The sequence below is a fragment of the Saccopteryx leptura genome, chromosome 3, assembly GCF_036850995.1.
Source record: "Saccopteryx leptura isolate mSacLep1 chromosome 3, mSacLep1_pri_phased_curated, whole genome shotgun sequence".
Lineage (NCBI taxonomy): Eukaryota > Metazoa > Chordata > Mammalia > Chiroptera > Emballonuridae > Saccopteryx > Saccopteryx leptura.
The window spans coordinates 4761707-4786967 of record NC_089505.1 but is presented as its reverse complement, the minus strand read 5'-3'; the positions used below and the strand labels follow the sequence as shown (position 1 = coordinate 4786967).

Here is a 25261-nt window from a genome sequence, read left to right as displayed (position 1 = left end):
CCACCCCTCTCATAAAGCGGAGACTGTCTGTTCTCATTTCACTCCGAGAAGCAGGTGCTGGGGGCCGGACAGGGGCTGGACAGAGGCCGGATGAGGACTGGACAGAGGCTGGACGATGCTGGACGTGGGCTGCACGGGGTCGGCCGGGGCTGGACGGCGGCGGGCTGAAGTCGGAACACGCGACCCTTTGCTCCCCGACTCCCTCCCGGCGGAGACGCCGCGGGGCCTTCAGCGTGGCCCCGAACCCCTGTCTGTCGGTCCCCCGTCGGGCCCCCGGTCTCTCCTCGTCCTGGGTGGTCAGGCCTGGACGAGGGTCTGAGCACCTGACGTTCGTGGGACCCACTCATCTCACAAGCCATGGCCGTGAGCCCGCGGTTTCCCGACGGCAGGTGATGGGAGGCAGCGACGGCTGCGATCCGAGCACGGCGACCGCGCTGTCACTCCGCACCCGCACGCGGCCCCGGGCTCAGAGCCGCCGCCAGCCCGCCGAACTCCGGTGCGCATGCGCGCGCTGGCTGCTGCGGCGACGACGACGGCGGCGGCCGTAGGGGGCGGTGCTGACGCGCCGGAAGCAGAGAACCCGGATTTCCGGTATCGGGGGCGGGGTCTCGGCTTCCGGCTTTTCTGGGCTCGGTGGGCGCCCGCGGCGGGCTAGCGAGTGGCCGGCGCTTGCGTCCCGGGAGCGGGGCCATGGAGAAGCTGCGGCGAGTCCTGAGCGGCCAGGACGACGAGGAGCAGGGCCTGACCGCGCAGGTGGGGAGCCCGGCGCGTCCGCGGAAGAGGGGCGCTGGAGTGTGAGGCGCGCGGTTCCGGGGGCTGCCCCGGGGGCATGGACGGGGGAGGCTCACGGGGAGACCGCCCCCCACGCCCCAGGCGGCCTTCCCTCCCTCGGGGCCCGTGTGCTGCCCGGCCGGGGCCTCAGCCTCGCGGGGCCCGGGGCCGCAGGTTGCTAGGCCTCCGTTGCCCCTGGAGACCGTCAGACGCTGGGGCGGGGGCGGGCTGCCTCTCGGAAGCGGGGAGACGGGAGCCCAGAGCTCGGGGCGCTGGGAAGCGGGGAGACGGGAGCTCAGAGCTCGGGGCGCTGGGAAGCGGGGAGACGGGAGGTCAGAGCTCGGGGCGCTGGGAAGCGGGGAGACGGGAGCCCAGAGCTCGGGGCGCTGGGAAGCGGGGAGACGGGAGCTCAGAGCTCGGGGCGCTGGGGGGACATGAGGTCAGAGCTCGGGGCGCTGGGCAGCCAGGGGAGGTGGGACGCAAAGGCGTCCGCGAGGTCCGTGAGCCCTGCCCCGGGCCTGCTCCATCCAGCGTGGGGACTCGGGCCGGCGACTTCTTCCGTCGGGAGGGTTAAAAATAGGAGAGAAACTGCTTAGGGAGCGCTGTTTTGTTATCTGCATGCCGACGGGTTCTCGTCTGCCTGTCCCCAGAGCGGGGACGCTGAACATCGGACAGGATGGTGTTAAGGATGGTTTATTCGTCCCCTTGCCTGTCTCAGCTTCCTTCCTTGTCATACTTGGTCGGCGCCCTGGTGGGGCAAGGTCCAGGGCCGGTCCCTGGAGGGTTCGGAGACTAAGAACATCCGCTCTCAGGGAGCTCTGTAACCAGCGTGCCAATCGTAGTGGTAATGCGAGAACCTGTAAATAGTAATGTGAGAAGTGAGGCACCCAGCTCATTTTTTAAAAAGTTTTTTGTTAAGTGAGAGGCAGGGAGGCAGAGACAGATTGCCACTTGCACCCCAACTGAGATCCACCAGGCAAACCCCCTACAGGGCGATGCTCTGCCCTTCCCGGGCTGCTGCTCTGTTGCTCTGCAACTGAGCTGTTTCAGCGCCTGAAGTGAGGCGGTAGAGCCATCCTCAGCTCCCAGGGCCAACTTGCTCAAAGCACTTGAGCCATGGCTGTGGGAAGAGGAGAGAGAGAGAGAGAGAGAAAGAGAAGGGGTTAGGGGTGGAGAAGCAGATGGTTGTTTCTCCTCTGTGTCCTGACCAGGAATTGATCCTGGGACTTCCACACTCCGGGTGGACACTCACCAGCTGAGCCAAGTGGCCAGGGCCCAGCTCATTTATTGAACCACTACTTTGCACCCCAATTCATGTTCTAAGCCTGTGCTATATACAGTATGTCACCCATAGCCATGTGTGGCTATTTGCGTTCACAGTAATTAGAATTAAATACATCAAGTTCCTTACACCAGTCACACCTCAGGTGCTCCGCCGGCACGTGGGTGAGTGGCTGCTGCAGAGGGTAGCACGTGAGTGGGACATTCCACTGTGGAAACTTCTGCTGGGCCGAGCTGCTCCAAACCTTGGGGTCATGGAGGTGGTAGTGCCGCTTTCTTGAGCTCATGGTGCAGAGGGAAGGTTATGTATATAGAAAGCCGTCTACTGCCTTCTGTTCTGTTGTGAACACGGGTGAGGTTATTGAGGGAGAAGCATAGACAAGGATGTGGAGAAGACACGTGGAGGAGCCGCCTGCGTGGGGCAGGAGCTCGCTGTGAGGCCTCCATGGAGGGTGGAGAGGGAGTGATGAGGTGTCCCGTGTGGGTGGGAAGGGAGGGAGACTGGAGTCCTCGTGTCCCTTGGGAAGTTGCTTTCCTGTCTGCAGAGGGTTCTGGTTCGGGAGGGATGAGGGGTGGAGTTAGAATGATCAAGGAGTGTGCACCTGGCAGGTGCCAGGGTGGGTGTGCCCGCGGGGCTCTTTGGAAGCCGGATAGGACAAGGGTGAGCAGCGCTGGGTTCTAGAGTGCGGATGGGACAAGGGTGAGCAGCGCTGGGTTCTGGAGTGCGAACTGAGGAAGTGGAGGGGGAGTGTGGGGGGGCGAGGAGGCGGGCTCTCGCTCTGGTGTGTGTCCAGTACTTCATTCAGGTGACTGCTCACGTCACATCCCAGAAAGACCCTTGGCAGGAGCGTCTCATGACCCGCATGCCGGGTGCCTTACTCCCCACTGCACCCGTTCACCTGAGTTTCTCTTCACTGCACCCGTTCACCTGAGTTTCTCTTCATAGCACGTACTGCACCTGATGGTCATTGCATGGCCATTTGCTTGTTTGAGGACAGCTTGAATGGGACTCAGTGAGGCTGTTCTCCAGGCCCCTTGTTCTTCCCCTGAGGGGTCTCCCAAAGGACAGTGACAAGCCTGGGGAGGACAGGTCAGGTCAGGGGAGGCTCCCAACTCCATGACAAGAGATATGCTACGTGAGGACAGGTCACCCTGGGGCGTCCCACCCCACAATACCCGTTTTGACTGTTGCTAGGCACCAGGGCTTCCCACCCTGTGACCTTCTGTACCTGGCCTGTGCTTCCTACTCGCCTCTTGTCTGTCTATCTGTCTACTACATCAGTTTCAATTTAAAGATGGTCACCTGGAAGATGGAATACGGGACACCTGCTGTTACGCAGACACGCCTGCTGGGAGAAAGGAACCTGGCTTTGCAGACCAGTAGTTGAACTTACTAACAACGGGGTAGTTTAAACTTGTGGAAAAAGAGTGAAATGTATGTTTTGCTCCCTTGTTACACCTTGTTACGTCATGGTGGACTCACACTGACCATTTAGAAATCATTCTTATTTACCATACCGTTTCCATCTTTCTGGGAACAAGTAGGTCATTTCTGGTGTCACGTGCAGTCTTCAGGGTTTATCTTGTTCCATGCAGTTAAAATGTACATGACGGGTCTTCTCCGTTATAAAGAATGAAGTTTAGATGTTTTTATAGGCAAGTTCTTCTGTGTTTAAAATCCTGTGAACAGCTTAGCTGTAAACACATGAAACAAGAATGTCCAGATTAAACAAAAATTTAAAAACCATCTAAAGTGTGTTAAGAAGTGATGTATGTTACTTTGACAGGATCTTTATTTAGTTAATTTTATTTATTTTTCATGCTACATAAGGATTCACAGATTAATCGACTCAGGTAAGGATGTAGCCAAAGGTGTTTGAGCCTTTGTATATAAAACTTTCTGTTTTTACTTCATTATTCCTGAAAATACATTAATAAGCATGCAGTGCTATTTTAAAATATATGTGGTGATGTAAGTTGGCCATTTAAATTTGCTGTATACATTCTTAGTGTGTATTTCTCATTTGGGAGCAGCTGTTGATACTGTTTCTATCTCGTGGGGGAAATAAGCTTGAATAGTGTACTTAGTGTCTGAATGTGTCTGTTTACACGACTGCCTGCTGGGTCCTCCTCCTGTAGAAAGCGGGCAGAGTCTCTTCTGCCTTTTTCCACATCATGGTCAGAACTCGCAGGACAGCCAGGAATGTTGTTGCTCCAGATAAATCATTGTTTTACACGTGTGTTTTTAATTATGGTAGGGAGATACCCAAGGCCTTCATGAGTTGGTTTGGAATGAACTCTACTCGAGGCTGCCTAGGCCCCCCACCATCATTAGGCAGGCGTGCCCCCAGCCTCCCGCCGGTGGGGGGTCGGTCCCAGGAGGCCAGCCTGGCTCCGGGCGGCCCTGATGTGGGTGTGCACTCAGCCGTGTGCTGCCGCCCGCTGGCTTGTCGGTGCTCAGTTCCTTCCTGCCCTTTCCAGCCCCCCTCTTCCCCTGGGGTTCTGCTGACACAATTCCTGCACGAGGCCCCAGTCACGGGCTCTGCACGCAGGGCGCCAAAGCGACTGGGACGGACGCTGAGAGAAGGCGCCCACCCCCCAGCCCCAACCTCTGTCAGCATTTTGCCCGTCTTATTGTGTCTTTCCTCTGTCTTTTAGTCACCCAGTATTTTATACTGGATCTTCTGCCTCATGTCATGTCGTCCCTGTCAGAGCGCATACGCTGTCCCTAACAGGTCAGGGCTTTTTAAACGGGAGCACAGTCCTGTTAGCACACTGCCAATGATAAAAGGAACATGTGTGTATGTCCCTTCACAGTCGTGGGGTCTCAGTAAACACTGCAGTGTGCAGAATAACACAAGACCCATCGTAGTGTGAGACCGGGTCTGCGTGTGGAACGGAGACTCGGGTGGTGAGTGGTGCCCGACGCACGTGTCTGACCCCTTCCCGAAGGTCCTGGACGCCTCGTCCCTGAGCTTCAGCACCAGGCTGAGGTGGTTCGCCATCTGCTTCGTGAGCGGCGTCGTCTTCTCCATCCTGGTGAGTCAGACTGTGCTGCGCGGCTGCTTCTGCTCTGTGTCCCTTCAGTGCCACCGAGCAGCCCGCTCTGTCTGGGTTGCTCGAGACGCTGTGATGGGACTCTTAGCCACGTGGGTAAAGGGGTAGAGATCAGTGCGAAGATGTAGACGTTAATATTGGGGGGGTTATGGAGTATTAAAATAATGTTATTTAAGAAAAATCAAAAGAGCTGCAGAGTGATTTAGATGTTAATTACCTTTTTAACTTGCCATTGAAAAGGTATGTCTAAGTAGAGTGAGGTTTACATGTATAAAAGTTGTGTTATGGCTATTTATGTTCACTTATGCAAATAGACACAGGATTCAAATTAGCAAATGACATGGAAGATTAACTTTTAAAGTGGTATAACTAGAGTGTGGAGCTCATTCACACGTGAAACGTGTACTGTTACGCATTTGCATCACGACTGTTGTAGCAGGTTTGAGCCACTTCTACGGTCAAGTTAAGTCACCGCTGTCTCCACACAGGGGACGGGACTGCTGTGGCTGCCCGGCGGCATCAAGCTCTTCGCGGTGTTTTACACCTTTGGAAACATTGCTGCGTTAGCCAGGTGTGTGCAGACACTCACTTCTCCAGCTGCCGGACCTGCTGTCGCTGTCGGGGTCTCCCTTCCTGAGGAGCACATTCCCGTAGTCCTGACATGCTGGGATTCGGTCGGAGTGTCCCTTTTTTTTTTTTTTTTTGTATTTTTCTGAAGCTGGAAACAGGGAGAGACAGTCAGACAGACTCCCGCATGCGCCCGACCGGGATCCACCCGGCACGCCCACCAGGGGCGATGCTCTGCCCACCAGGGGGCGATGCTCTGCCCCTCTGGGGCATCGCTCTGCCGCGACCAGAGCCACTCTAGTGCCTGGGGCAGAGGCCAAGGAGCCATCCCCAGTGTCTGGGCCATCTTTGCTCCAATGGAGCCTTGGCTGCGGGAGGGGAAGAGAGACAGAGAGGAAGGGGGGGGGGTGGAGAAGCAAATGGGCGCTTCTCCTGTGTGCCCTGGCCGGGAATCGAACCCGGGTCCCCCGCACGCCACAGAGTCTCCCTTCTTGATGAGCATATTCCCATCGTTCTGACGTGCTGGGATTTGCCACAGTCTATATTTATTGAATAATTTGTATTGACGGCCGTCATTGCAGACAGAGGCTAGGGGACGGACAGCCAGCACGGGGGCACTTCTGTGTGCCAGGGGCCGTCCTCCCGCATGTGGGAGGTGGACACTGCTCCTGCCCAGCCTCCTGCTGGGTGCTGGGGAGGTGCCTAGTACAGGGATGAGCCCCACTCCAGACAGGGCTCCAGAGCCCCGTCCCTGTTCTCCTGAAGCCTGCGTCCCAGGGCGGGAGCCAGTCAGGTGATCTGCTGCCCGCAGAGGATGTGGTGGCCATGCGCTGTGCAGGAAGTCAGGGCAGCGACACCCAGCCCGGTGGCTCGTGGGGACGCGTCTTTGAGGACCCGCGGGTGCTCTGATGCGGGTTCGGTAGTTGTCAGGTGTATGAGCTGGGTTTGTGCACCTGCAGGTCCTCAAAGAGACATTCTGTATCTTCAGGACTTCTCTGGGTCAGAGGTTTGTCAGGTGGACGTGCCCGAGCCAGGGCCAAGCACGCAGCTTTTCTGGGCTCCCCACGTGGCTCCAGTCCGGACTGGGGTCTGGGGTTGCTGTGGAGCTCCACGCGACAGTCACGGGTCTGCCGCCCTTGTCCTGACGTGGAGCACACGGAGGAGGAGGTGCTGGCGACCGTGGGGCGCCTACTGAAGACAGACAACCGGTCCACTTAGCGTGACCCCAGGAGCTGTGGAGTCACCCTGTGGGTGACCTGTGACAGGCCTTTGTGTCCCACAGAAGACTGGCGCTTCCTTTTAATATCAGGGAAAGTAAACCGGTTCAGTGAGAGATGGTGTCTGAGGAACTGACGACTTCTCCCGAGAGGGAGAGCCTCCGGGGCCCCCACTCCAGCCGCCCCCTTTGCTCACACAGCACCTGCTTTCTGATGGGGCCCGTGAAGCAGCTGAAGAAGATGTTTGAAACCACGAGATTGCTCGCAACAATTGTAATGATTGTAAGTAAACGTGAAAGCTAAAACTTTCACTGGAGCACTTTTTGCATTACCGTTTTACAGGTAATTGCTGCTTTTAAAGTACCTTGTCGTACATGTCTTGTCGCCTGTGATAGTGGTGCCCTCTGGTGGCGGACTGGAGAGTGTGCATCGTGCAGTGTCACCTGCATGATTGACACCTGCAGGATGGGCTTGGTGGACCCCCTTGTCGTTGCCTAAGTCTGAGTGCAGCTCTGTGCTTAACGTGAAGGTCAGAGCCGGGGGTAGTTCATGCTCAAGCCCCGCGGGGCGTTTCCTAGAGCAGTGGTCCCCAACCTTTTTTGGGCCACGGACCGGTTTAATGTCAGAAAATATTTTCACGGACCAGCCTTTAGGGTGGGACGGATAAATGTATCACGTGATTGAGACAAGTGTCAAGAGTGAGTCTTAGACGGAAAATCTAAAAATGACAGGGAATCTGGTCATTTTCAAAAAAATAAAACATTGTTCAGACTTAAATATATATAAATAAAACGGAAATAATGTAAGTTACTTATTTTTTCTTGGTGGACCGGTACCAAATGGCCCATGGACTGGTACTGGTCCGCGGCCCGGGGGTTGGGGACCACTGTCCTGGTGGACTGGGTGCGTGCCTCCTGGAGGGTGAAGCAGGACAGGTCACCGCTGGTCCGTCTGAGTCCTCTTGGGGGGCTGGCATGGGAGGGCGTGGCCTTTCCTCTGGCTGTGTTGTCTCCGCTTCACAGGCTGACCACACTCCCAGCCGCTCGCTTCTCCTGCAGTCTTGGCCGCGGGCCGTCCACACGGTGGGCGTGGTCCGTGCCTGTCACGTCGTCATGCTTAAATTCAGGGTTCTCTGTCTGTGACCAGGGGATGGGGCGGTTATGTGGGAAGCAGTTTTCTTTGTCACCACTTGGGGTTCTTAGCTGAGGGCGTTTGGGGCGTGATGGGCTGGGAGCCCTCACCCTCCCCGGGCCCCTGGTCCTAATGTGCCCACTCTGCATCTCTGGCAGGGTTTTGTCTTAAAGCATCTTTTTGAACTGAAGTGTTAGCATAGCGAGTTTGTCCTTTTAACTATTAATTTGCTTTCAAGCACAGCTAATTATGGTAGATTTATAAGTTAGGAAAGGTTCAGCTGTAGCGTGTATCTCCTCTCCCTTACCAGAGAAAACAAGTTTTTAGCCTGATTTTTTATTTATGTCCTTATTCAACTTCATCATAGTCATTACCATTTTTCCAGTTAGTTTGAATTTCCCGTATTAGTTTGTATAGCGACATATATGTTAACGTTTAACTTTGTCTAGGTTACTGAGAAATAACTTACACTGTAGACTGACAAGTTTATATTTCACTGAGATTATACACAGATGTGTTTTATTCAGGACTCCCTGAAGCCTGTCTTAGGAATGACCCTACCTGACGTGAACAGCAGGAACGCGAGACCGTTCGGACCCTTAGAGACAAAGTGTTTCCCAAAAGAGACTGTCAATTGTCCTCTGATATACCTCTGGTGACGACTTGTCACCACATTACTAGTCGCACCTTTGCGTGGTGTCCTTGGCCGCTGACGTAGCACAGGCCTGATCGTGGTGGTAGAGAAGCAGTGCCTCGTGGCACCTCCTCAGTGCCTGCCCAGTGCGGCCCGTTACAGACGTGCTCTGATGTGGTCGCTGCTGCACAGCCCCTCAGAGCAGGCCCGTAGCTGCTGTCCTTCCAAAGAGACGATGACCGAGGTCTGGACCGGGTAACTGACCTAACCACAGACTCTCAGCCTAGTGGGCCTCAGGCTGGGGCCTCACCTCCGTCTCTCCATCTCCAGACGTCCTGCTGGTCACTGCTGCTGTCCCCCGTCCCTCCTTTGGACTCCCCTGCCTCCTCTGGGGGGCAGAGATGTGGAGTGATGTGTCACCTTTCTGTGGCAGTCATTCCAATAGGCTCCTCAGGCAGAGCCAGGTAAAGCGGTTCATGGTGTGTCGGCGGGCGGACTAGCCCGTGCTGCGGGGTTGTTACTGAGCATGGACGTCATTGTGCCTGCAAATGGCTTTTGCCACTAAGGTACCCTCCAGACACTCTCTGTGGGCTCAGCGGAGTGTTCTGTGGGTGCTCTCACTGCCTGGGCACACTGCCGCTGTGGGCTGAGAGTGACACCGAGTGCCCGTGGGACGTGTGAGCAGCTGCCGTCAGCGTCTGGCGCCTTTGCTCCATAGTGTGTTGTCCGCGCAGCTGCGTGCAGATGAGCTAATGCACTGTCATCCCGCTCCGAGAGTCCTCGAGCTCACCACTCTCTCTTTCCTTCTCCAGTTGTGTTTCATCCTGACCCTGTGCGCGGGACTCTGGGTGAGTACCTCGCCGCGCTGCCGGTCACTACTGCTGTGTGTTCTGAAAACCCGCCAGAGATCGCTGTCCCTGATGCGGAGTGTGGGACATCCTGTGGGGGCTGGGCTTGCTGTAGGGTCCACTCCTGAAAGGGCGGGGTTGAGTCTGTCCTGCTTCCAGGCCAGGCTGGCTCCCGGTCAGGCCCTGGCTGTGGGGTCTCTGGGGAGGGTCTGTGTGCTGTCTGCCCGGCTGGGGTGGGAGGGGCACGGGGTGAGCAGAAAGGGCCGCGGTCAAACCAGAACCAGAGAGGGGACGGAGAAAGAAGGCTCACGCCGTCCTGACTGCCCGGGCGGGAGCGGCTCCTCGCGAGCTCTGCGGAAGCCACGCGTCCAGCGCCCTGCTGCTGAGGCTCCGGCCCACCTCCCAGGAGGCTCTGAGGGGGCTCTCGAGCTATCCGAAAACCACACACTTTCAGAGGAAAAGGTGGCGTAGCGTGATTTAGAAACGCGCTGTCCACAAAGGTTCTGACTTTCCTTTTAATGTTGGTGACGTAAGGACTGAGCTTCAGCTCTGTGACAGTAGGAGCTGTACTTACACCACATTCCCGGGATAAGTGAGAGGAAGAGTCTTAACAATGGTGCACGTCCCTGTGGCAGAAGGACTTCTGATTTCGGAATGGGCTGGCTGCCTGTTTGTTTATAAGCAGTAGATTAAATAAAAATAAATGAAAATTAAAAATGGGTAAGGAATCCTAAAAATAGATAGTTTAAAAACAGTCATGGAAACTGTTTATTTTACATAATTTCTGAAGATCAAAATAAAGTACAGTTTTCTGTCAAAAAATACCTCAAGCCTGGCCTGGGATGGCGCAGGGGATGGACCATCCACCTTGACCACGCCCGTTCCAGCCCCAGGCGTGCCGGTCAAGGCCCGTGCGACAGGCAGGCAGTGACGCAGACTGAAGCAGCTCTGAGCTGCTACTGCTCGTTCGTCCCTCACCCTCCTCTCTGTCAAATCAGTAGATGAAATCTTTAAAAGAAAATAACTCAAGCATGAGTAACACCTGTAAGCTCTACGTAGGATTGGGGTTTTGAGTGTTGGTTTTAGAAACGCTAACGTTGACGTCCAGGATCTAACGTCACAGAATTTGAGTATCTGCAGCCTGTGCGGTTCTTCAGTACATACCTCTAATGCCCTGTCGTCAGCAGTGTTTGAGTGGGTGGATACAGAGAATTTGAGAAATGTACTTTGTGGACCGTCAAGTTTCCCATCTACTGATTCTCAAATTTGTCTTACTAAAAATGGAGCTGTCGTCGTACATTTTTGAGGGGGAAGGGTTAAACGTAGTCAAAAAAATTTTTTTTGAAAAATTCTTCACTCACTATTTCTGTTTTTGTTTTGTTTTGTTTTTGCTGTTAGTGGCACAAGAGGGGGCTGGCCTTGTTATTCTGCATATTGCAGTTCTTGTCAATGACCTGGTAAGTCTGACCCTAACCAGAAGGCTCACGTGCCCTGAGCAGAGATAAGCTGTTTGTTCTGGGCCTGTACGCGGGGAAAGTTGTTGGCATTTCACCTGGGGATTGAGGTGTGTGAGGAGGGGCTGCCCCTCCGAGCACAGGTGAGTGAAGTCTGCGGGGTCCCAGGGCTCTGAGACGGGCTCGGTGTGCCTGCAGGCGGGGAGACGGCGGGCGGGGTGCTCACAGTCGCCCCTCCCGAGCACAGGTGAGTGAAGTCTGCGGGGTCCCAGGGCTCTGAGACGGGCTCAGTGTGCCTGCAGGCGGGGAGACGGCGGGCGGGGTGCTCACAGTCGCCCCGGGACGGCTGCACTGCTGAGATGGGACAGAAACGGTGAGACAGGCCGGGGCTGCCCTGTGAACCCGCAGGAGCGAGGCCAGAGCACAGGCTGTGCCCGGGGCTGTGGGTCTGCCACTCGCGGGCCCGGGGCTGCTCAGCGGGCACAGGCCCCTTCTGGTGCTGACCCGGGGTGTCTGCCCCCTGCCTCCCTCCCGGTGCTCGGCGGCCCCCGTCCTACTCACACTGTGCCCCCGTGAGCCTGGACACAAGGCCCTGCGTGTGTCGATGGAGCTACTGTGCCCTCTGCACACGCTTCCACATCACACCCAGAGGCTCTCTGCGCACATGGACGCCGGAGTGATTTCCCCGTCACTTTAGAGCTTGTCTTGTGTTTTCCCTACACAAATTAGCCATTTTATATCTCCGGTTAACGTCACCCAGCCTGGGATCACCTCTCTTTTGGGCCTGTTTCCACCTCTCCACTGACAAAAGTGCCGTCAGCGAGTGTTAAACGCACTTGGCTGTTACAAAGGGACCCTGGGAGGAGGGTCCCCTCGGTGAAATGTGGAGAACGGCACTTGAACTCCAGTCGTATTCTGAAATACCTTGCTTTTTATTTCACCATCTGCATTTAATAATTGATTTATCCCTAAGCAAAAACATACTTTATTCTCAGTTGCTTGATTACTCTATTAAAAAAAAAAGCTTTGAAAAGGTAACCTTTTTATGTAACAAGCTGAGACTGCAGCAGTGTCAGAGTCGTTCAGAGTTGTTAGACGTGCTGCTGGACGAGGCCTTGTCCGAGGCCTTGTCCCGATGGCGTCTCCACAGCTGGCTCTTCTCTTGCAGGTACAGCCTGTCGTACATCCCCTACGCAAGGTGAGCTCATTTGAATCCCATTGGTTTCTGGTTCCCTAATCAGCTTAGCAAAATAACACCAGTTTTAGTTATTTTCACATTAACTCGTTCATTCAAAGGCTTGTGTGTTGTGACTAACTTTTTCCCAAGAGGAAGTGGCACTTTAAGTGGGGTGACTGGAGCGGAACTGGCCTGCCGGACGTCCGGGGGAAGCAGTTTGAACAGGCGTAGCGGCCAGGCTGGGAGCCCACTCCTGCCCTAACACCCGCGCCTCTGCGCTGAGGGGACTGGACAGGAGATCCTGGGTCCTTCCGCGGCTGCAAATATTATTCAGTAAATAGGACGCGGAGACCCCAGCAAAAAAAAAAAAAAAGACTTAAAAATAAAAGGAAGTTAGCCTGACCTGTGGTGGCGCAGTGGGATAAAGCGTCGACCTGGGACCCTGAGGTTGCCGGTTTGAAACCCTGGACTTGCCTAGTCAAGGCTCATGTGGGAGTTGATGCTTCCTGCTCTTCCCCCTTCTCTCTCTCTCCCCCCCCCCTGAAAATTGAAGAAAGTCTTTAAAAAAAAAAAGAGTTATATTAGTAAAGTATAAACTATCATTTAACCAGTCATTAGTTCTCAAAATGAATGAGAATTGTAATTACTTAAATAAAATAAAATAAAATGAAAGGTGTGATGCCTGAATACTTGTGTTAAGCTGGGAGAGACATATTTCTTCTATGCGTCAAGAGATGATTATCATTTATACATTTTTTCAGAAAAATGCACTTAATGTCATTGTGGAGGAGAAAACAAAACTAATTGTATTCTTAAATCTGACAGATTCAGGAAAAACAGTCTATTGAGAATAAATAGCACAGCTTTGCTTCTTTGTAAAATTTGGGAGCCTAGGTTACGGATGAAAAACAGCAGAGTTCTGTGCCTGTGAGGAAAATAAAGGAGGCAGGCGGGAGTTCTGTTTTTATTGATCAGCACAAGGAGAAAGAGCAAGCCAGGGTCAAGTCCACTGTGCAAGCCAGAGGCCAGAGCACGGGGTGATTCCCTGTCCTTGGGCCTCTGCCGGAGATCAGCGGGTTCTCAGCAGGGAGAGGGGTCACCTCACGGGTGTCCTGTGATGTGAGCTGCGGCCATGGCATGGCTTGGGGAAGGGGCCCGCCCCACACAGTCCCCCCCCCAAGGTTACGGCCCTGAGCGGGAGAGCAGCGGGCAGGCCTGCCCACGCGTGTCCAGCCCACCGGTGCCTGCTTTCAGCGGTCCGTATAAAAATAAGACAAGGAATAAAGCTGTCAGTAATGCTTCAAACTGTTTGGGGGAAAAAAATATGAAAGGCAAATGAACTTGATCACATGAAAAGTTTTTTTGGATACTTAGCATGTGTTTTTTAAAAAATCCAGCTTATTTCTTTTTAAAAATTAGTTCTTTTACTAGGTTATTTTTGGCACTTAAACTTATTTCTTCATGGTAAGATTATTGTATGTGCTGGTAAAGATTGTATAGAGTAAGTGCCATTTCAGATATTTAACAAACTGTTTCCAACTCAGTGGTTTTGAGTGATACTCCCCAGTTCTAGGTGTTGGGTCCCCAAGTTCTGTGGACAAGGTGACTGCAGACAGGTTATTGGTTTTTTCTCCTTTTTTTTTTTTTTGTTTCTCGCCAGGGATGCGGTCATTAAATGCTGTTCTTCTGTCGTGAGTTGAAAATCAGAAGGTCTTCCGGAAGTGCTGTTGAAAGCTGCTGTTCTGTCCTTGGTGAGGCGTGTTTCCCGACACAGTGGCCACTCCCTGAGCCTCTGCCGCAAGAGCCGGCCTGTGGGTGCTGGTGTCACCTCTGTGCTCCATTAAACTATGCTTGTGACGTTAGATACATTGTGTCCTTAGTTTGCTTTGCCGAAGGCAAGGAGATTCTAATCACTGCCAGTTGTACATATTTTTTTAGCCAGGTGTCTAATCTTTTCTAAACTGCATTTGAGATGTGAATGTTTAAGGATAAATTTATGCTGCACAATACCGTCAACTTTTTTTTAAAATACCTTTAAAAAAACCAAACTTTAAATGTGAATGTTTTTACTTTAAACTAAAAATTGCTTATTTTATGTAATAAAATAATATATAAGTCCTTACAATTGTGAAATAAACCCATATACATACTTGGAAAAAGAACTCATTTCTGGATCAGATGTGCGGCCTTCTAAGGGAGCGGTGCTTTGGTTCGGTTCGGTCAGGGTTAGGTGCGGCGCTCTGCCATCTCCGTCCTAGTTAGTGCCGCCTGCCGGCCGGGGACAGATTGGGGAAAGGGAAGAGGACTGACTGACCCCAGCGTTTAGAAGTGTGACTTGGAGGGGGCGCAGCACGCAGGAAGCCCGGGAAGAGAGTGGACTGTGGGTCTGGTTGTACAGGTGGGGAATGGCTGCTCTCAGGTCCGGGCAGGTGAGGGGACCCTGGGGAAGATGGCACGGGGCAGGAGCCAGGCCCCCCAGGAGAGCGCGGGGGCAGGAGCCTTGTGGGGAAGCGGAGAGAAGGCACACAAGCCAGCCCTCTTCACTCTCCTGTGCTCGCTCCCCAGCCCCACCGGCTGGCCCTGGACAGAGCCTCAGCACTGGGGTCCTCAAGGGAAGGACAGGTGGGCGAGTGAGTGTTGGCCCTGCCAGCCTGCAGTGGCCATGGCAGGATGGCTTCTGGAGAATTCTAAAGAACGTGGTCGAGGACGGTGTTCTGGAGGGGGACCCATGCTGTGGGCGTGGAGAGGACCCTGTGCCCAGTGGGTCCAGCAGGAAGTGTGTCTGTTCTCTCTGCCCCACCCCTGCCTCCTGCAGTGACATCCCAGGATGGGGGCGCTGGAAGAGACTGACTGTGGGTGAGCCTTCTGCACCAGGCTGGCTGTCTATGTGCCTTGTTGGATTCTAGGCTCACGCAGCCCAGCCCTGCTGTGCCTTCTCCGAGATGAGGAGGTTCCGTCCAGCCCCCTGGGTGAGGGGAGACTCAGCCGCTCTGTCCCCTGCAAGGGCGGAGGGCTGGCGTCACCTGCTTCACTCTGCGGCTCTGCAGACGACTAGATGCTTGTGTGTGTCCCCAGCAGGATCTGCCAGGTGTGGAAGGTTACCAGAGCCTCCCCACACCCCCGGGATTTTGTATCTGCAGCTGGTTGAGTCCACTCATGAGAGCCCACGGATGGAGGGAGAGGGCTGGTTCTACTGTTCTGCTTCCCACGGGGGAACCTGCCTGCTCCCCAAGCTGTGGGTAGCCACATAGGGGTGTGCTCCTTGTGCACCGCGGCAGCATTGTGCCGGTTCTCCGCGGGGCCCGGGGACTTGGGTGGAGCTGACTCGTTGGCATGGCTGTGTCATTGCTCCGTGATTCAACAAACGTCTGAGGACTGGAGGAAAGATTTTCTGTCTCTACAGCTAGAATATTCAGGTTGACAGTCAAGAAGTTTCCACTTGGAACCCCTGCTGGGGCAGTAAGTAAATTGCTTTGCTCACACTAACCACTCATTAAAAGAATGTAATGTCTAATACATCATCATTATGTAACAAACAACTTTTGCCTGTTCATCGAGAACGAGGTTTTTTTCATTTTGAAACGACTGACTTTCAGCGCACTGACCGCGTATAAAAGTAGAGATGGGCGCTGCACCGAGATGCCCTTTCCACACCCGCGTCCCAGCGGCCTTCCCGCTGGGGTCCGGCGGCCTCCTTCCTGGCATTCAGAGGCTCGGCTGGGGAGCTGAGGAAGACTCCCCGATGCGCAGGACCCGCCCAGGACTGAGGACCCGCCTGGCGCCCCGGCCTGTCCCCTCCTCTGGAGCACCCGCGGGCCCTGCCCGGAGAGGACAGCGGGCAGAGCTGGGGGTGGGGTTGCGGGCGCGGCCCCGCCCTCCCGTTGTCCCGGAGGCGTTTCCTGGTCTCCTAGCTTCCTCGCTGCAACAGTTGGTCGGACACCGGCTGGGCGCACAGCCGCGTCCTCGGACCTGCGCACTCCTCCTCCTGCGAGCGGACTTGTCTGGTCAGCGAGAGGGCCCTGGGGGATCGGCCGGGGAGCCCCGGCCCCCGGAGGAGGGAAGGAAGGGGGACTGGGCTCCCAGCCTCCGGCCAGGGTGCCAGGACTGGAGGGAGCACGGATGTCACAGCCAGGCGGAAGTGGGTGCGGAGGGGGACGAGGGAGGGCCCCACCCACCGATGGGGAGGGCGCGGGGCTCCGCGCCCCAGGGACTGAGGGCCACCGCTGTCCTTTCAGGACGCTGACGCTCTGCGGGCCCAGCCGCGCCATGCCCCTCCGGCCGCCGGCCCGGGCGCCCGGGGACCCCGCCACGCGCACCCCGTCCAGCAGGCCCGGAGCCCCCCGGAGGGCGGCAGTGCCCACCTGCGCCCCGCCCGCGCCCTCGCCGCCCGCCTCCAGGGACAAGAAGCGACCCCCGGAGCGGCCCGAAGCGCTGCTGTCCCGTTCCTGGCCCTCGGCCACGCTGAGGAGGCCCCCGGCCCGCCGCGCCCCCGGCCCGGCCCCTCCGCGCGCCCTGGCCCCGGCGGGCTCCGGCGACCGCCCGGTGGGGCCCACCGCCCCAGGGCCCGCCGCCGCCGCCGCACGCTTCTCGCTGAGCCTCGGCCCCGAGGCCGTGCTGCTCATCCAGCGGCGCCACCTGGAGAGGCAGCAGCTGGCGCGGCCCCGCCGGCCGCTCCCCTCGCCTGAGGCCGGCGCCAGGAGTCTGCTCGGCCCCGGACCGAGCCCCGGCCCCCGAGCCAAGGCCGTGGGTCCGAGGAGAGGCCGCGATCCCGGGGGCCTGGGCGCGCGCCCACCCGGCGCCCCGCTGCTGCCCCGCGGCCGGCAGACCCCGGATCCCGGCCCGAGGACCGCAGACCTGCGCCGCGTGCTCAAGGTGTCGCTGCTCAACGACCAGCACAAGTACGATGACGTGGAGTACGAGGAGGAGGTCCCGGCCGTGGACGAGGACCTGGTCCGCAGGTGCACCGAGTGGCTGCGTGGTGTGGAGTCAGCGGCTGCGGTGCGCCACGTCCGGCCCCTAGGCACGCTGCCGCACCTGAGCACACTGTGACCCGGTGGACGGACCCCTCCCAATGCCCACCCCCTACCTCCGGGCACCTGTGAGCTAGGTGAGCCTACCCGGGCACTGCTGTCCCCGGGCACCTGTCAGCAGGGCCTGGTGGGTCTGCACAGGCTCACCAGTGCCCACAGCCCCTGGACACCTGGACATGCCGCTCCTCTTGGGTGACCTCATGGGAGACACAGCCTGGTCTGATGTCCATCACACGTGACCTGGGCTTCTGTGAGCCAAGTGGGCCCACGTGGGACACGGACCACCTCACCCCATCCCCGTGGCCCACCACCTGCCCAGGCGGCCCCCACCCCTGCTGTGGGGAAGCCCCACAACTTTTTCTGCCCCCCCACCCCCCAGTGTTCTCAACCCCTGTGTCCACCCACAGGAGTCCTTCTGCCTCACAGGGAGTGAGCAGAGGTGAAAATGCTTCTCAGCCCCCACCCCTAAGCTTCCTGTAGGTTCCTGAGACCCCCTGGGGCGTCACTCTGCAGGTGCCCTGGTCTGAGCAGCAGGTGACAGCCAGGAGGGCTGGGGGACCAGGGACATGGCTGTGTGCTGTGGAACCGGATGTGGGCTTGGATTTATGGTTGTGTTTTTCCCAATAGAGAATGGTGAGGGGATTGGGCATCCAGGAGAGGCAAGTTAGCCTAACCTCCAATCCAAGGGGAAGGGTCCGCCGGAACCCTGCGCCTGCTTGGGGGGTGGGCATGTCAACAGCAGTGGTCACAACGCGCTCAGCCGGCTTCCAGCCCACACACTCCCATTCGTAGCCCTCACTGAAATGCTCCCATGCGTTCTCACACACACACACACTCACACTCTTCCATACACACAGCCCTCATACACTTGCTCTCGCGTGTACACACACATTCTTTCTCTCTTTCTCTCTTACTCTCTCTCTCTCTCTCTCTCACACACACACACACACACACACACACACAGCCTGGCACGCGTCTCCTCAGAAGCGCAGCTGGGGCTGAGCTAAGGTGTGGGCAGCAGCCAAGGGCAGCCTCTGCTGGCATTCATTGTCTTTACTGCACATGCTCTCACAGAGAGCTGTTGTGCCAGAGAGAGAGAGTCCCAGACGGAGGGGATGGATGCAGAGCTGTACCCGGGCTCAGAACGGAGTGTCCGGGGCTGGCGGAGCGGTGGCTTTGATGAGGAACGTGGCACGTTGCTGGGGGGGTGCAGGGTGGGCGTGTATGTTCCAGGTTTTTAATCCCTGTGAAAATCAGGGACATGGCGGCCGTGCACAGTGGTACGTAGTGATTATAAAAAAGAGAGCTTAATATTTATTATTTGGGGAAAGGGTAAAACTCCTCACTCACACTTCCCTGCTAACTTTAAGCCGATTCCTGGATATTTTCTCCCTGAGTCTGAGCACATCTGGCTCCTGTAAGACCGAGCAGGAAAACCATTGTTATAATAAGATGAGACTGGTTATAGAAAAATAATGTGTTACCTCAGTTTTTGATTTATTTTGTAAAAGTCAGTAACGAGTTTCATGTTTCTCTTGGTAGAGATGTGTCTAGTCTTTAACTATAGTTTACATTGAAGCCTTACATTTAAATATATATATATTTTTTTCCCGAGGAGATCTTTGTGCTAATCTCTCCTCTCTCGGCCCAAATGTAGTTAGACACGATGTGTTTGATTCAGTGGGAGGGACCTGGGTCAGCTCCCAGATGAGTTACAAAAACAAAACTCTTCCCACCAAAGAGCTGTCTTTTCTGACCCCCTTTCCTGAGTGCAGAGCTACACTGTCTTTCAATTGAACTGGATATTAACACCAGCCAGAGAGGAAGTTCGCCATCTTGCTAGGATGACATGGAGACATTTGTCCCCTTGAGAGCTCTGGCCATCCCGGGGGGGGGGGGGCTTGATTCTGGACGGTCACTGGCAGGTGGAGAGGGACAGTGAGTGCCGGCCGGGCGGGCGGTGTCATAACTTGGTCCCATTTGCACTCAGCACGATGACTAATAATTAAGGGACCCAGGTTTGTGCCCAGGGTTACAACTATAACACTTTACGGACTTTGCTCCAGTAGTGGACTTTGGGAAGTCTCTATCCGTCTCTGCCTCTGCATGTCTTCCTGGTCCTGTTGCCTGGGATGCTTCTGTGGGTCTCTCTGTGGCCCCGTCTGTTTTCCGTTCTGGGTTCCCTGGCCCCCTGCTCTCACGGCGGGCCACAGTCTGACACCAGCACCTGTCCTCACTTGCCTTGGTTGTCGAGTTTCCTGTGCCTTGTCCTTCACGTTCACAGCGGACCAGTGAGCCGTTCACGTGGCCCGGTGGACAACTCTTAAGTCGAAAACAAAAGGGTTCCACAGTTGACATGTGGTCAGTTCGTGTTGCCCCCTGAGGTTCCGAGAGAAGCTTTCTAAATCACTGCGGTGCCATTTCTTAATGTTTAAATAAAAGAGGGATTCAGTGCCTTGTGTCCTGTTTGAGGAACATGTCACCTGTCCAGGAAGAGGTCGCCGAGGTGTTTAGAGTTTGTCCGAGGCAGTGTCTCCATGGCGCTGCCCACCGAGGGTCTGGCATTGCCAGGGGTCAGCAAAGGTTCGTGGGCTTTAATCACTAGTAACAGTTGCCAAGGTTTAAGAAATTCATCGATGATCAGATAGTATCATCATAAGGCTGTTGGGTCCCCAAACCCCAGGAGAGCTGTATTCCGGATATACCCCTAAGAATATATGTACTGCGTCACAGCCCACACTGCGCGTGCGTTAGGAAGCTTACGGACCCCAGATCAAGAACTTCTACAGATGCTCACTAGAACATGCTTTCTGTTGCCGAAAGTAATTTCAAACGGGGAGGGTGCAGCCGCAGAAGTTGAAGGGTCCGTTGGAAGAAGGGTGAGGACCATTCGGTAGTAGAACGGGAGATACCACTGATGGATGTGGTTTGTCTTTCCAGTAATTGAGTTCGTGGAGAAAAAGGTAAGGAAAGGGTCCATGGGTGTGGGAGGGTGGGCACCGTGCCCCTCTTCACGGGGGGTGGGTGCGGGAGGGTGGGCACCGTGCCCCCTCTGCACGGGGGGGGCGGGTGTGGGAGGGTGGGCACCGTGCCCCCTCTGCACGGGGGGGGGGGGTGGGTGCGGGAGGGTGGGCACCGTGCCCCTCTGCCCGGGGGGGGCGGGTGTGGGAGGGTGGGCACTGTGCCCCCTCTGCACGGGGGGCGGGTGCGGGAGGGTGGGCACCGTGCCCCCTCTGCACGGGGGGGGGGCGGGTGCGGGAGGGTGGGCACCGTGCCCCCTCTGCACGGGGGGTGGGTGCGGGAGGGTGGGCACCGTGCCCCCTCTGCACAGGGTGGGCGCGGGAGGGTGGGCACCGTGCCCCCTCTGCACAGGGTGGGCGCGGGAGGGTGGGCACCGTGCCCCCTCTGCACAGGGTGGGTGCGGGAGGGTGGGCACCGTGCCCCCTCTGCACGGGGGGGGGGTGGGTGCGGGAGGGTGGGCACCGTGCCCCCTCTGCACGGGGGGGTGGGTGCGGGAGGGTGGGCACCGTGCCCCCTCTGCACGGGGGGGGGTGGGTGTGGGAGGGTGGGCACCGTGCCCCCTCTGCACGGGGGGGTGGGTGCGGGAGGGTGGGCACCGTGCCCCCTCTGCACGGGGGGGTGGGTGCGGGAGGGTGGACACCGTGCCCCCTCTGCACGGGGGGGGGGGCGGGCGCGGGAGGGTGGGCACCGTGCCCCTCTGCACGGGGGGTGGTGCTGTTGAGTTCTCCCAAAGCACGGGCTCCCTCCGCAGGGCCGGCCCTCGGGGCAGCCGCCAGATCACCCCACGTGGCTGGCTAAGTAGGGAGGGTAGGCGGACACCGGGCGAACCTGTGTGGCTGAATCCCATCCTAGGGAATGCGCTGGTGGTTAAGATAGAGTTTTATCTTGATCTGCTCTCTGGAAAAGGTAGACACCAAAGGGTCTGAACCTTTCGTTGTGTGGTTTCCCCAGAAATCGCACAATCCCCCCGAAGGGCGGGAGACCTGTGGGATCCAGTCACATTAAACTGACTTCTGAGATTGTCATTTGAGGCCTGATGTCAGGCACCTGTGGCGGGTCATTCAGAGCAGGCCCTGCATGATGTCTGTGGGCCTGATGCAGGAAAAGCACTGGGCGTTACCAGAGCTGCACACAAATGCCTTCAGAGCCGGCCATGCCTGGTGCCGTCCGGTCAGACCAGGGCTGGCCTTGTCCAGAGGCTGCTCCCGCGGCCCCCATGGTGGCCGCCCGCCCAGCTTGGAGACTGAGTGCCTCGTCAGTCAGGTCTGGGGGAAGGCACCTCTCCGAGGTTAAGGGTGACCTTCGGGGCCTCCGAGTTCCCATGCTGACACAGCCCTTGGTCATTTTATTCTCTTGGGGACTTTTCTTTTTTTAAAATGTTTATATCATTAGGTGACAAGCATCCTAGGTTCAAAAGATTGGAGCCATAAAAGAATTGTAATGCGTGGGATGAGAGTTGAGCGTGCCTGCATTGGTAGAATGGACTAGAGAAGATCTGATATTAACGTGAGGTTATCTGTCTGTGACTTACATCCTAAGATTTCGGGAAGCAACTTTTACATCTACAAGCAACGGTGACGCATTTAAACAAACTCTGCAGACAGAAAGATGACAGGTAGGTAGGTAGGTAGGTGGGTGGGTAGATAAATAGGTAGATGATAGATAGATAGATAGATAGATAGATAGATAGATAGATAGATAGATAGATAGATAGATGATAGTAGAGGAAGACTACTGTGAACTGAATTTGTGTCCCTTTAAGATTCAGAGAAAGTCCTAATTCTCAATGTGCTGGTATTTAGAGCTGCAGCCTTTGGGAGCTGATGAGGTCATCAGGGTGGTGCCCTCATGAATGGGATTAGTGCCCTCATAAAAGGGGCCCTGGAGACCCCTGCTCCTCTTGTCAGGACGGAAGAGGACGGTCCTCTGTGAACTGGAACTGGTCCTCACCAGAGTCCGTATCTGCAGACGCCTTGATCTCGGGCTTCCAGTCTCAGGACTGTAGGAAGTCAGCGTCTTGTTCATAAGCCACCCGGGCTGTGGCGCTGTGTCCCAGCAGCTGGGATAGACCACAGCAGAAGTGTGGAGAAGACCCCGGTGTCTGCTGCTAGAGGTCAGTCGACCACGACCCTGTCCGACCACTTAATTTGCATCAAGAAGAGGACCAGCCTTTCTGTGCTCTTCAAGTCAGTCACCACCGATGTGGGTGGAACCCCTTGGCCAATTTTGTAGGAAAAAAGGGGAAATTCCATGTGATGTGTCCGCAAATGTCCAGGTGCATATGGGTGGCAACAATGCCCAGTAGTTATAGCATCCAAGGGTGCCAGGGTCGGAGAGGGACGTGTGCCCCCATGCCCCTGCTTGTTTGTGTCACGTCTCCATGGACATATCTCCAACAGCCTGCTCTGGACCACCTCCTGACACAGACCTGTCACTTTGTCACCTCACAGGTGGGAGGGCCAGCGTCCTTCCAGTAAAACGACTGTACAGGAATTATGGAGAGTGACCTGGGTTGGATTAGGTTGGCACTCAGTGGGGGCTCGGGATGGGGTGCGTGGTTACTACAACAAAAACAGCATCTCATTCCAGGGAGCTGCTGGAAAGACACCTTGAGATGAAACCAACCATTTATCAAAACGAGAAAGATGGACGCTGAGGGGACCTGGCAGCTCTGAAAGGGGTGCTGTGTCCACCGTCTGTTCATGGTGACGCAGATGGGCTAGCTTGGACCCAGGCCCACCACGTTCTCCGTGTCCGCTGTCCCCATTTGGACAAGGGTGCTGGGTGCTGCCCGGGGTGGGGTGGGTGCTGGGGACGAGCCTGGCGTGTGGCTTGTGGTGCTGGCTGTGGTCAGTCATCACTGATCCCTGTGTGTGGGGCGCAGTCCCCTGTCTGTGAGCTGCAGATGCCGGGCTGAGCGGGTGCTGGGGACGAGCCTGGCGTGTGGCTGTGGTGCTGGCTGTGGTCAGTCATCACTGATCCCTGTGTGTGGGGCGCAGACCTCCGTCTGTGAGCTGCAGATGCCGGGCTGAGCGGGTGCTGGGGACGAGCCTGGCGTGTGGCTGTGGTGCTGGCTGTGGTCAGTCATCACTGATCCCTGTGTGTGGGGCGCAGACCTCTGTCTGTGAGCTGCAGATGCCGGGCTGGGCAGGTGCTGGGGACGAGCCTGGCGTGTGGCTTGTGGTGCTGGCTGTGGTCAGTCATCACTGATCCCTGTGTGTGGGGCGCAGACCTCCGTCTGTGAGCTGCAGATGCCGGGCTGAGCGGGTGCTGGGGACGAGCCTGGCGTGTGGCTGTGGTGCTGGCTGTGGTCAGTCATCACTGATCCCTGTGTGTGGGGCGCAGTCCCCTGTCTGTGAGCTGCAGATGCCGGGCTGGGCAGGTGCTGGGGACGAGCCTGGCGTGTGGCTGTGGTGCTGGCTGTGGTCAGTCATCACTGATCCCTGTGTGTGGGGCGCAGTCCCCCGTCTGTGAGCTGCAGATGCCGGGCTGGGCTGGTGGAGACAGTCACCCGGCGCTCTGGGACAGTCCTCGCTCTGTGGAGACAGAGCCTCGAACAAAGGGCTCGTTCATGACTCAAGTACAGCGAGCACCCACCTCTGAGTTGTCTGAAGGTCTGTGAAGAGACACCCAGAGTGACGCGGGGCAAACTGGAGCCCCAGCATAGAGCACCTCAAATAACTGCGGACCGGTGGAGCCCAGCCACCTCAGCTGGCTGCAGCCCGGGGCTCCCGAGGCCCCCGGAGGCCTCATCAAAGGGAGCGTTTCATCTGTAGGATGGGTCCGAGAGTCATGGGCCCCTTCCCTGGGACAAGGTCACGGGCACCGTCCCTGGGGACGCCCATCCGTGCTCAGAGCCTAGCTACGCATATTAAGAAATTGCACCCACTCTCCCACAAACAGTGGAATATTTGTCTGAATTTTAGAAAAGATGCACTGAAATGTTCCCAGTGCACGTGCAGAGGAGAAGATGGTACAAATTATACCCAGAACCAAAGTATCTGCCCCCACGGGACCGAAGGACCCGGATATGAATGGAACCCAAACCGGGGAACCAAAACCCTTCCGGAAGCAGAGGTCCGCTGTCCAGGAAGACGTGGTGCTGAAACCCCGGACCTGGTGGGACCCCAGGCGGGGGGCAGATGCCAGCTCCTCCTTCTGCTCGCTGATTCTTGTCCCAGGACCCTGCGCACGGCAGCGTGGCCTTGCTCCGGACTGTTGGTGACTCTTTTTCCTCTTAATTGAGATTTGGAGCTCACACGGCCCTTGTCACTCTCGTCATCTCCTTCACACTTCACTCGAGCTCGGGGGAGGAGATCTAAGGAAGGGTGGTGATCCAGGGGCACGTGGGGAGGGCCGCCCCGCCCTCTGGGCTGTCCTCACCACCGTCCCCACACCTGGGCCCCCGCAGGTCAGTGTCACCTGGCTGCTTCCTGCTCAGACCCCAGCCCGGTGGACGCCCACGGCTCTCATTGCCTGCTCTTCCCTTCCATTTGTCAAAGCCACTCTTGAAAGCCCGTGGTCACCTCCTTGCTGGAGCCGTTCCTCTGCCCACGTGACTTCCCTCCTTGTCCTGGTGTCCCCAGTGTGGGCCATATTCTGTCCTGAGGGGGAGCTACTTGGCCCCCGTCTCTTCTCTCCTGTGACTCAACCTCACGCTCGCTCCCTGCCGGTCCTGGGCCTTGCTTGTGCATGAGCATCCGTCTCAGATGAGTTAGTGAATGCTTTTTCCTATCGAGTGAGCCATTTGTCTCACCCAATCCACTGATGAGAAACAGGCCCTGCGACCCCGATGGAAGGGGACCTGTATTTCTCCGCACCTGCTTCCGGCCCACGTGTTCTCACTGTCCCTGTCATCTGTCAGAGCCGTGCAGGTGACTGATTACCCGTCTCCTCCACACGTGAGCTCCCCGGTGTGTGCTTGAAAACTTGCTGTGTTCTCTTCAGTTACCTCTTATAACCCTTTTATCTCAAGTATTAAGTAGTCAGGTAACATCGTGATCTGGTGACGTCTCAACACAGCAGCTGTGACGAAAGCTGGTGACGCTAAGTGAAGCCACTGGTCGTGTCGGG

General features: G+C 56.5%; 2 protein-coding genes across 3 annotated transcripts; both read left to right on the top strand.

Moving 5' to 3' along the window:
• The first annotated feature begins 653 nt into the window (after positions 1 to 653).
• Positions 654 to 14280, top strand: SFT2D1 (SFT2 domain containing 1). Its single transcript, XM_066372813.1, has 8 exons — positions 654 to 753; positions 5005 to 5091; positions 5598 to 5680; positions 7094 to 7175; positions 9471 to 9506; positions 10905 to 10963; positions 12129 to 12158; positions 13798 to 14280. The coding sequence occupies exons 1-8, from the start codon at positions 691 to 693 to the stop codon at positions 13835 to 13837; spliced, it is 480 nt and encodes a 159-aa protein (XP_066228910.1). The 5' UTR covers positions 654 to 690; the 3' UTR covers positions 13838 to 14280.
• Positions 14281 to 16032: 1752 nt separating this feature from the next.
• PRR18 (proline rich 18) lies at positions 16033 to 19621 on the top strand. 2 transcript variants are annotated; one of them, XM_066372811.1, is made up of 2 exons: positions 16033 to 16141; positions 16373 to 19621. In XM_066372811.1, the coding sequence occupies exon 2, from the start codon at positions 16404 to 16406 to the stop codon at positions 17184 to 17186; it is 783 nt and encodes a 260-aa protein (XP_066228908.1). In that variant the 5' UTR covers positions 16033 to 16141; positions 16373 to 16403; the 3' UTR covers positions 17187 to 19621. The 2 variants fall into 2 exon arrangements, with proteins under 2 accessions (XP_066228908.1, XP_066228909.1); XM_066372812.1 differs by having other exon boundaries at positions 16065 to 16275.
• The last annotated feature ends 5640 nt before the right edge of the window (positions 19622 to 25261 follow it).